This window comes from Adiantum capillus-veneris, chromosome 16, assembly GCF_014529385.1.
Source record: "Adiantum capillus-veneris isolate H3 chromosome 16, ASM1452938v2, whole genome shotgun sequence".
NCBI classification, from domain to species: Eukaryota; Viridiplantae; Streptophyta; class Polypodiopsida; order Polypodiales; family Pteridaceae; genus Adiantum; species Adiantum capillus-veneris.
Genome location: NC_140946.1, coordinates 123,243,656 through 123,256,000, shown reverse-complemented (window position 1 = coordinate 123,256,000; position 12,345 = coordinate 123,243,656). Strand labels below are relative to the sequence as shown.

At 41.1% G+C, this 12,345-nt stretch overlaps 1 protein-coding gene across 1 annotated transcript; it reads left to right on the top strand.

Annotated features, from left to right (window-relative positions):
* The first annotated feature begins 1,414 nt into the window (after positions 1-1,414).
* Positions 1,415-1,998, top strand: LOC147439791 (uncharacterized). Its single transcript, XM_086484395.1, has one exon. The coding sequence runs from the start codon at positions 1,456-1,458 to the stop codon at positions 1,798-1,800; it is 345 nt and encodes a 114-aa protein (XP_086340521.1). The 5' UTR covers positions 1,415-1,455; the 3' UTR covers positions 1,801-1,998.
* Positions 1,999-12,345: the final 10,347 nt, after the last annotated feature.

Sequence of the window (12,345 nt, the reverse complement as noted above, 5' to 3'; positions counted from 1 at the left end):
CAAAAGTTATTGCTAAAACTTTGAAAAATATGTCCTATGTTACACATGAACTCAAACTTGAGTTGTCAAGTTTGAGAGAGAGAGAGAGAGAGAGAGAGAGAGAGAGATAGTGTGATGCAGACAAACAAGGAATAGAGAAAATTTTCATGGCCATAGGTTACACACAGTCTTGTAGGTCTGGGAGACAAAAAATGCCAATTTTTGCCATAGGGTCCTTAGCAAGCCTATGGAAAACATTTGGTGTTGTGTAGTCCCAAACTAGCGAGATGATAAGAAATGGCCATGAAAATTTTTAGGGCTATGTAATGCATCGGAAATCCCTTCTATCCTACCAAGTTTCATGGCCATCGCTTATAATCCCTCCGGTTTGAAACGACACAAATGCCATTTTTTTCCATGGGACACTTAGCCAACCCTATAGCAAAAAATTAGTGATTGTGTAGTCCTATGCCAACAAGACAATAAGCGAAGGTCATGAAACTTTGTAGGGATAGATAATGCACCATATTCCTTGGCCCTACAAAGGTTTTTGACATTCATTATCATCTTGTCAGTCTGGGACTGCACAATCACCAATTTCTGACCACAAGGCTCTATGAAAAAAAATTGGTGGTTGCACAACCCCAGACCGGTGAGATAGTAACCGATGGACATTAAAATACAAGGATGTATAACATGATGCATTTGAAAAGTTGCATTTGAAAATTATGTGACATACACTGATAAGCAATAGTATCCACCCCCCAATTTAGAGAAAGAAATGCTGCAACCTATGAGGCCTAACCCCTTGCCATAGAGCACCTGGAGCCTCCCTGCTGTGCTCCTCTCATTCACAGGCAAGGCAAGCACTCTCTTAACGATTACCTTTTTTAAACGAGCTGAAGAAGAAAGGCATGCAAACTATGTTTCTATGTTTTGTTTTAGTAGAGGAGATTGTTGATGGACTCGTGCATACAAAGGATCACTCAAGTCTGAAGGTGGCTCATTTGCAAGGACAACAAAAAGGGTTCTGATCAGCTTATTGCATTGCATGGACAACAATACAAAAGCATTTTCCAGTACGTACAAAGCATTTTCAAGAGTCATGGGGTCTCTTGATCAAATATTTGAGAGCTCGACATCAGAAACTCTGCATAATAATGTAATTGGGTACTTGATTGGTTGGTTGAGGGAAAGCTTAGTTTTATAAAAGGAGGCCATTTATGGACCCTAACTGCAGGACGTGCTAACTGCTTTTGTGGGAGGGATGCATACTTTACATGGAGAGTGTGGAGCCGCTCTATAATTAGCTGCAACGTTCACATCAATTTCTCTAGCAATTGGATAGCAGGGTACATAAAGGGTGCTCAATCGGCTAGTTATAGAATCAGAAAGCGTGATCCAATTAATACCAGCGAGCCCTAGCGATCTGCAGCAGATAGTTATTACTTGGGGCTTAGCTATTAGCGAGCCAGTATGGCCCGTTATAATGTGCCCGCAGCTGTTGCGCTGCTCCTTGTTGCTTCGACCACGGTGATGATGATGACGCAGCTGGATATGGTGGACTGTCAAGCCTGCTCGAAGCCCTGCTGCGGAAATTTTCCACAGGGAGGCAACGGCTTCTGCAACTCCGACCAGTGCTGCAGCCAGTTTGGTTATTGCGGCTCTGGTACTGCATACTGCGGCGCTGGCTGCCAAAGCAATTACGGGCGTTGCAATAGGGCCGCCTCAAAAGCCGCCACCTTTGCCACCACTGAAGAGTCCTCCACCAACGCTACCTCCGCGACCAACGTAACCTCCTCCACTGGCGGGGGCGCCTAGCTGCTTTCTTTCAGTTACTCGCCTCCATTTGCAAGTCTCTCGCTTGCTTACCCGCTGTCTGCTATGCGTTTATAGTTTCACTATGCATTTTAATTACGCGGGAATGCCTTAATGTACCACTGCAAATATCGCTTGTACAATATTGCCGGCATGTATTCATGGACCTACAAGTTTCGGGGTGCCAGCCAAGACGTTTTGGATCTACTCTTGGTTCAATCTAGTTGGTAGGCCTATCAGTTGGTCTGTCCCACTCCGTCATTGAAAAAAATATGAAGGAACAAATACATCATCACTCTCTCTCTCTCTCTCACACACACACACACACACACACACACACACACACACACACACGTATATATGGAGCTCAAAACAACGACACACAAGGACGCTCAACATGCAAACATAAGTGATGGTATGAAAACCGTCATAACATATTTGTCGCAAGAAACACAACAATACCTAGTTGCCCTACCTTGTTGTAAACATCACTTGCACTCCAAGAGATCACACGTTAAATAAGAAGCTCGTGCTTCAAAGGTACACCAAATATAACATACATGTTGACCAAAGCATTTCCAACCACATTGTTTTCCTCCAAGACCCTCTAGCTAAAAATCTCACCATAACTTTGTTTACCGATGTAGCATCTTGTATATCCGATGTGTTCAAGATGCAAGCATTGGTGATTGCACCTAGAGGAAAACCTTTCTTTGGGGACTTGTGGTTGGGGGGGGGGGGGGGGGGGGGGGGAAAAAAACCCATCTGTTTCTTTTAAAGAAAAATGAGCCTTTTTTAGTGCCTTATGAACATCATGTAAGTAAAGGGATTTTTTAACACAAGTCTTCCTATGCATGTTGTATGGATAAATGCTTAGAGGTAAAACCCCCCAAGACTAAAACCTGCACTACACATTTGAAGAAATTAATTATTAGGAAAAATTTGGACTCTCAAAGGGGCCCTGTAAGGATTTTGACTTTCTCTCTCTTGTCCAGAACGGGTGCATGATAAAAAAATGTAGAAATGAAATCATTTTTTTTTGGACCTTTTGGATTTAGAATGTACTCATCGCGATCTATCCATTGATATATAGCATGTTATCTTATTCCTTATATTCTAGAAGATTTCATTTTTGATGTGATAATTCTATCTTATAAATGGAATCTGTCTCCGCATTTCAACTTCAGCGGGGAGGCCATAACTTCCACAAATCAACTCCAAATTTGTCAAAGTTTGGGGATTTAGCACTTAGTTTCTAAGATCTTTCCAATGATATGTTGGTTGATTAGGGTTTTTGTAAAGCATTTATGTACTTCACCGGGTTGCTCACTTTGGACAAGAGAGGCAAAGTCAAACCTCCTTTTAGGGCCCATTTCAGAGTCCAAATTTTATCTAATGCTTGTATTTCATATACCAACCTTGTAGTGCATATCACTTGCATTCCAATGGGCCACACATGAATAGAGAAATCATGAGAACATTCTCTTGAAACTATATCGCACCTCTTGTAAGTGTCAGCAAAAGCAATGTTATATGTGTTTGTAACCAAGGTATCTTTCTTCCGTATGTGTGACTAACAATCTGATCATAATTGTGTTTGTAATGCAATGGTAACATCTAGTATAACATCACATGCCTTCGAGTTGCAAGTATAGATTAGTGCATCTAGAGATCTAGAAAGAAATTGTTAGGCCTGGGGCTAAAGGGGGTGCAATATGTAATCATGTTAATGTATAACGTGAGTTCGAAAGGAGGGGTTTTAAAATACAAAATTTTTAGACAATTTAACAGAGATACATTAGAATAAGGGACTTCTATATTCAATTTTGGAAACAAATCCTAAAATAAGGGGTCATTTTATTCATTCAGACATATTAGAAGAGGGCTCTTCTTAATACCCCACAAACGTACGTTATATAGGGATATTGAATGGTGAACCCCCCGAGGCTTGGGGTAAGACGGGCGAGGGCCAAGGTCCGGGACACACTTGCGGTTTAGGGTACATATTTAGTAGGCAAGGGCCTATATTAGGCATGGTTGGGTGAAGAGTTGCATGTGCTAGTCCCCAAGTCCTCATATTGGTATTAGAGCTCAGAGGAGCATGGCAACCATAGAGGAGGGGGAGAATTGGCATGGAGAGGTGGCATGGAGCTTCTCTCTCTCTCTCTCTCTCTCTCTCTCTCTCTCTCTCTCTCTCTTTGTTGAAATGTGTATTTATATTACTTTAGATGAGATCCTATCTGAGGTCATAAGAGCCTCATAAAGTGGATACACTTGTCTCACATCTTGTTGTTTGAGATACTAACACAGTCTTCCCACAATTTGTTAAAAATAATTTCCCAAGGTATAGTGACCTTACATAGGGAGACTTTTTCAAAGCAAGCATAATGCCTTAATGTACCACGCCAATTATTGCTTCTCCTTGTAAGTTATGAGGATGGCTTTTAAGTTGTATCCACTCTACCTTGTACAATATTGTTATCATGTATTCATGGACCTACTGTTATACTTGTTCTAGGAATTTTGTTAAGTTTCGGGGTGCCAGCCAAGACGTTTTGGACCTACGCTTGGTTCAATCTAGTTGGTAGGCCTATCAGTTGGTTTGTCCCACTCCGCCACCTTGGATAGTGGTTTCCAAATTGAAAAAAATATGAAGGAACAAATACATCATGACACACACACACACACACATGTATGGAGCTCAAAACAACCACACACAAGGACGCTCAACATGCATAGATAAGTGATTCTATAAAAACCGTCATAACGTATTTGTTGAAAGAAACCCAACAATACTTAGTTTCCCTACCTTGTTGTGCACATCACTTGTACTCATGTTAAGTAGGAAGCTCGTGCTTTAAAGGTACACCAAATATAACATACATGTTGACTAAAGCATTTCCAACCACATTGTTTTCCTCCAAGACCCTCTAACTAAAAATCTCATCATAACTTTGTTTACTGCTATAGCATCTTCTATATCCGATTTTTGAACACAAGTCTTCCTTTGCATGTTGTATGGATAAATTCTTAGAGGTAAAACCCCCCAAGACAAAAACCTGCACTACACATTTGAAGAAAATAATTATTAGGAAAAATTTGGACTCTCAAAGGGGCCCTATAAGGACTTTGATTTTCTCTCTCTTGTCCAAAACGGGTGCAGGGTAAAAAATTTAGAAATGAAATCAAAATTTTTCGGACCTTTTGGATTTAGAATGTACTCATCGAGATCTATCCATTGATATATACCATGTTATCTTATTCCTTATATTCTAGAATATTTCTTTTTTTGATGTGACAATTCTATCTTGTAAATGGAATCTCTCCCCACATTTCAACTTCAGCGGGGAGGCCATAACTTCTACAAATCAACTCCAAATTTGTCGGAGTTTGGGGATTTAGCACCTATTTTCTAAGAGCTTTCCAATGATATGTTGGTTGATAGGGTTTTTATAAAGCGTTTATGTACTTCACCAAGTTGCCCACTTTGGACAAGAGAGGCAAAGTCAAACCTCCTTTTAGGGCCCCTTTGAGAGTCCAAATTTTCCCTAATGCTTGTATTTCATACACCAACCTTGTAGTGCATATCACTTGAATTCCAAAAACCCACACATGGATAGAAAAATCATGAGAACATTCTCTTGAAAGTACATCGCATCTCTTGTAAGTGTCAACAAAGGCAATGCTATATGTGTTTGTAACCAAGGCATCTTTTCTCCGTATGTGTGACTAACAATATGATCATAATGGTGATTGTAATGCAACAGTAGCTTCTAGTATAACATCACATGCCTTCAAGTTGCAAGTATAGATTATTGTATCTAGAGATCTAGAAAGAGAAAGAGATTGTTAGGCCTGGGGCTCGGAGGGTGCAATATGTAATCATGTTAATGTATAATGTGAGTTCGAAAGGAGGGGTTTTAAAATACAAAATTTTTAGACAATTTAACAAAGGTACATCAGAATAAGGGATTTCTATATTCAATTTGGGAAAAAATCCTAAAATAAGGGGTCATTTTATTCATTCCGACATTTTAAAAGAGGGTTCTTTTTAATACTCCCACGAACGCACGTTATATAGGGGTATTGAACGGTGAACCCCTGAGCCCTGGGGTAAGACGGGCCAGGGCCAAGGTTTGGGACACACTTGCAGTATAGGGTACATATTTAGTAGGCAAGGGCCTATATTAGGCATGGTTGGGTGAAGAGTTGCGTGTGCTAGTCCCCAAGTCCTCATATTGGTATTAGAGCTCAGAGGAGAATGGCAGCCATGGAGGAGGGGGAGAGGTGGCGTGGAGCTTCTCTCTCTCTCTCTCTCTCTCTCTCTCTCTCTCTCTCTCTCTCTCTCTCTCTCTCTCTCTTTGTTCAAATTTGTATTTACATTACTTTACATGAGATCCTATCTGAGGTCATAAGAGCCTCATAAACTGGATAGAGTTGTCTCGCATCTTGTCGTTCGAGATACTAACAGAGTCTTCCCACATTTAAAATAAAATAAAATCCCAAGGTATAGTGACCTTACATAGGGAGACTTTTTCAAAGCAAGCATAACTCCTGGAAATCCAAAGAAAGAACATGAACCAAACTTTGAGTGACTGCATATAGAAATTCAAGGTTGCATCGAGAAATTTGCACAATCCAAAAGTTAAAGAAAAGGCAAACAACTTGATAGGAGTTCAAGGCTGTACATGTGAATTATCCAAAACCACCAGTCCCTTACTTTTTTGCAGTTCCAAAAAGTATGTTTGATAGTCTCCCCGGCTTTACAAGTTGGGCATCTTCCATCGAAGGTGGCCTTTTTCAGCAGCAGCTCTCCACAAGTAAGAGAGGCAGTAAGCAGTGTCCATAGGAACACCTTATGTTTGTGTGAGCAAGGCAGACTCCAAATTGCTGCAAGTCTCTGAATCCACCTGTGTTGAGTCCTTGTAATTTTCCAATATCGATTACATCTGGTAGAGACATCAATATCTGGTGTGAGTAGACTGTAAAACTATACTGTAGTTGAAGTCCACCAACACTTTGAGGAAGTTTCCAATCTCTAAATCTCTCCCATAGGTTTTTTGTAAGAGGGCACTTGCAATTTGAAGATATGTGAGTATGCAAATCAGCCCAAGATCTTCTGAAAGCGGTGGACAATCTGTATTGTCTCCTAGCTTTAAAAAAGGGGACAGACAATTCCTGAGAGTCCAACATTTGTCCAATACAAGTGATACCTTTCCTGAACATCCTAATGGTAGGCTTCTTGATAATCAAATCAAGTGGATGTTTGAACAGAAAGCTCAAAAAAACATTCTCTTTATCGAGAGAGTTGCCAGTGTGTCTCAGCCTGCCCTACCAAATCAGATGAGAGCATGTAAATTTCCAAGAGATAATGAGCATTTGAATCGTGTGACAAGCGGTTTTAATAGGAGCATGAGAAAATAGCTTGTCCCAGTCACATAAGTTCCGTACTCCATGAAAGTACACAACAGACATAGAGATAATATCCCACATACATCTGGACCAAGTAGTGTCCCTCTTAAACATATGTTTTACCATAGTAGCTCTTCTAGCATGGGCATGTGCGTGGAGATCTAAGACTTCTAAGTCTCCTTTAAGTTTAGGATAGGTGACGAAATCCTAGCTCATGAAGGCACAGATCTTTCCTTGGTTACCCCACAAGAACCTTTTCAATAAAGAGATAACTCTCCTAAGATGTGATTTCCTCCAGCCAAGCAAGGGTAAGTAATACAATAAGTATGGAACAAGAATTTCCTTGACTATTCTAAGCCTGACATGCAAATGCCACTCATCACAATACCAAGTAGCAATTTTTGTTTTTAGTCTAGTCAACACTCATTGTACTAGCTTCTTATTGATTGTCTGCACACCAATAGGATATCCTAGATATCTTACAACTTGATCTTCAAGAGCTCTTTTCCCTGCCCACACCAGCTGATTGAATTCTTTAGCATTAGCATCAATGAGCAGTGATTTCTGCAGGTTCAGGTTCATACCAGCTGCAAGGGAGAATAGTGCAAGATATGACATGCATCTAGTGAGATTAAGGTTATTTGACTACAAAAATGTCAGAGTATCATCTGCAAACCCAAGAGCCACTAGTTGCTTCTTGGGAAATTGAAGACCTTTGATTCTCCCTAATGCATCTTGTTTATCTAGAAAAGAAAACAAGGGATGTGTGCTGACTGCAAAGAAAAGAAGACTTAAGGGGCACCCTTGCCTGACTGATCTTTGTGTAGAAACACGGGCTGTTAGTCTACCATTAACAATAATCCTAAAAGAAGCATGCTCTCCTAACATAAAAATACATGAGCTTATTTTTTATCCCAACCCCATTTTGTCCATAATAGCATGTACAAAGTCCCAAGCAACAATATCAAAGGCTTTAGCATAGTCCAATTGCAACATAGCCATATTCTGATCAGTTTTGATAGCATACTCAGTGCCCAATTGCACAACAAGAATTAATATTTTCCAGAATGGAGCTTCCTCCAATGAACCCTGTTTGATTAATATGGATATGTTTTTGAAGTAGAGGGGAGACTCTGATGGCTACTACCTTTGCCAACACTATGTAGAGAAGGCCCATCACAATGATGGGCCTCCATTGAGACAGATGAGTACAAAACTTTTGCGTAGAGATAAGCTTGATGATCCCTTCCTTTAGAATCGCATCCATAAGAAGCATCTACGGGTTTGTTAAGAATGTTGTCATAGTGATCCAGACGTTTGCATAATGTTCTGGCAGTCCCCCCTAACCTCATACCCATCCTCTCTTATGAGTTTAGTGATTGCTTCTCTGTTATGCTTTGCTTTCAGCTTAAGAAAGAACCCTTTTGAGGTGTCATTTACATCTGCAAGTTCCCTAACTCTACATCTGAAACTACATTTAGCAACCTCCTGCTTAGCTAGGGAAAGCAAGGTGCCCTTTACATCCTCAATTTCTTTACATGTTTGGACAATAGTATGGCATGTATGCACTACATCCAAGAATGGCTGAAGTTTTCGAGTTAGAACACACAATTTTTGCCTTTTTATTGCTGCAAATTGCTTACCATTAACCCTGATGTATTTTTGCATTTCAGAGCAAAAACAGAGCCATGTGCAAATGGGGTCAAGCTGCATACTTTTAACACAGTGTATTCTTCTTAAAACGTCATCAAAAAGGAATTTTTTATGGAGCAACATATTGTTAACAATTAAAGGTCTGGATTTACCATCTTTACCAGACATGGCAATAGCATTCAAAAGATCCATACAGAAGGGAAAATGGTCAGACATGCTGAATTACACCTGAACCTGCATTTTACAATGTGCAAGAATCCATACATCATTCATAAAGTATAATCTACCCAATCGGGACCAAGAGGACATGTAGGACTTAGAATGAAAGGTGAAGCCTTTATTGTTATAGCAAGTCAACCAAGCATCAAATAAGTGTAGTTTAGTTTCCAACTCCTCCCAATAGGAAGCCTCCTCTGTGTTCATAATAGTAGAGATAGAAGTAGTGTCCGTGCTTCTAGGCACCATAATGAAATATCCTCCTAAGATTCCATTCCCTAGAGGCAGGAGTTTTAGCCAGTTCCATAGGAAAAGTGTCTAAGACATGCCATTTGGAGCATAAATGTTGACCATATGAAGGGGTCCCCATAGGGAATCCAACCTAAAGACAGAGCACCTATCAGAGGGGTGATCCAACAGCCACTAAGGGTGGAGGGAGTTCCTAATGGAGTTAAAGACCCCAGAATACTCATCTCTCTTCACTCCATAGAAGCAATTATAGCCTTTAAAGTAAAAAGTAGTGCTAGCTCTCTTATGACACTTACGTTCCTATATAAGAGCTACATCTAGATCTTGGCCTGTAATCCAATTATGAAGCATAGCCAGTCTGGTAGGGTCATTCAAACCCTTAGAATTGAACTTTGCAATCATCATTGAGGAGTATTCATCACGACTTGGGTGTTACCTAGTTCTCGAGACTCCTCATGATTGTCCACCATGTTGATTTCAAGATTGATAGGAGGGGCATCCTTACTTTACAAGTCCTTTTCCGTAGTGTTGGAGGCTTCTCTTATAGTTGCAATGGTGTTGGGGGAAGGCATATCTTGCAAGATACCAAAAACATTAGGAGTCATATATCTAGAAGATTGTTCACGCAATTGGACACTACAACAAAAAAAGGTGTCATTGACGCAGATATCGACGCAATGCGTTGCTATGTGCGTCGATATCCACGTCCCTGTGAACCAGTCGCTATTTGCGACGCAGATAGCGACGACCATAACATAATTTTTTTTTCTTGGGCAGAGGGCAGATAGCTTGGCATGTGCCCAATTAAAAGATGGACACAGCCACAGCCAGACTTCCTGCCCTCTGCCCAAGAAAGCGAGCAGCACCAAAATCAACCATGCTCCCGCGCACAAAAATTTTGGCAAAGTTCCCTTTGTTTTTACATAAACTTTTCAAAAAAACCATATCATGTATACGCCTCCTACATGCTATCCATGTAGGATCTCACATGATATTTAAGGCCAATGAAAGACAAGTACCGTGCTAACTGAAAAGCATAATCATAACGAACCATAACCATAACTTAAAAGCATAACCATAAAGAACCATAAACTAAATTAACAATAGCCATAAGCATAACCATAAAGTTAAACATAACCATTAACAAAATCTGAACCATAACTATGTCTATACAAGAATAGGAGAAATAACCATGTCTATACAATGACAATAATCATAACCATAAGGGAAACAATAACTGTCTGTACAAAAAAGAGACATAGAAGCGTGTCTATGTCTCACAAAGCATATATATGAAATCCGGTCCACTAATGACTAGGCATCGCAACCTACACATAGGACAACTCACAGAATTAGTATTGATATTACTTCACATATACTTACTTAATTAAATCAACTCACACATATTAACGTCTCACCTCAAGCGATCAGCGAGACTGTAAGGCCTCCCAGTCTACAGGCTCTCCTAAAGCTTCAAGATCATTCAGTACTTCATAAATACCTCTGTGATATCCATCTGACTCCTCCTGGCATGTCAGAGCTCAATGCATCACAAGATTCTGCGTTTATACAAAAATCAAAGTAATAAGAATACATGATTCATCGCTTTTTAAAAAATACCATAGTTAAGATTGGATTAGAAACTCACAAACTCATAGCGAAAGGTGTCGAAGCCTCCGCTACCAAGTTGAGATGTCCCCCTGGTCATCTGTCGTACCTGCGCAGCCTCACGCTGCTGTCTGAACCGCGTGTCCGCTGTCCGCTCATCCTCCCTGATCTGTAGCCATGTCTTGTGTGGGATGCCCGAAGGCTTCGGGGAGCCGCTCCTGAACGCCTTCCGAGATGCATCTCGTCGATGTTTCAGGGTGTCCCGTGCAACACCTTTGATCCACCTCCTTAGAACAACGGGAGAACCTGGAGCACAGTAATCCAGGTTGCTAGTGCTTTCATTCGTTTCTCTAGCACTGGCCCTACTCTTTTGCATGAAACTAACCATTACCCCACTGTCAAACGTGTTTCTTCTGCTGTAAATTTGTTGTGTTTGGAAATGCTTTCCATGCGACCACAGTGCCATGTATGTATGATACTTCCAGTCACATCCAATAGCCAGCTCTTCCTCTTCTAGAGATATGGGTTCTCCGATCTGTTGAGCTACTCTCACTGTCTTGTCCAACCAGGCCATTGTAGGGAATTCGAGTAGAGAAGCGAGGTAGTCTGGCAAGGGTAAGTCTCTAGTCGTTCGACTTCGCCTGTACTCCTGTCGCTCCCTGTTGCGTCTCTCTTTTTTTTCTTTATACCTTTCAAGCCATTTTTGCATCGGCGTTGAATTTAGTATACAGAACTTCATGATCTTTTCTCGCATGGCCAGGTTCATTTTCTTTGGCACCCCTTGCCCTTGCGGCTCCTCTCCCACCAGTCTTGCATCCTCCTCATCGCTCCACAGTCGAGGCATTTCTGGGTCAGAAACGGATAGAGATTCGATCGTCAATACAAGAGACTCTTGCACCAGCCATCCTTCTGCCATGCTCCCCTCTGGACGTGATTTTTGGCGAACAAAACCCTTAAGTGTTTTCATGAACCGCTCTAGAAAGAACATCCAATGGCTGTGGACTGTACCTGCCACTGCAACCTCATCTACTACATGGACGAGCAAGTGCATTTGGATAGTTAGGCAGCTCGTGGGTAGATACTTCTCAATCATACAAACTGCCTCAATGGAGTTAGCCCTTGCGACTACAATAGATTCCTCCCGTATCTCCTTGGAAGAGATCCACCGCACTAGCTCTGAAATCTTCTATATGCAGGTCCGCACTTCCTCCATTAAACACCCCTTGATCGCAATTGGAAGAATGAATTGCAAGAACTTATGCCAGTCATCCGATTTCAATCCTGACAGTTGATCGTCACAGGTGAATGCTGTCTTGAGACATCGCATATATCCTGTTGGCGTCCTGAACTCTGAAATCACCCTTTTCACTTGTCGCTCTTCGTTTTTTAGCAATACACATGGCGCTCTTG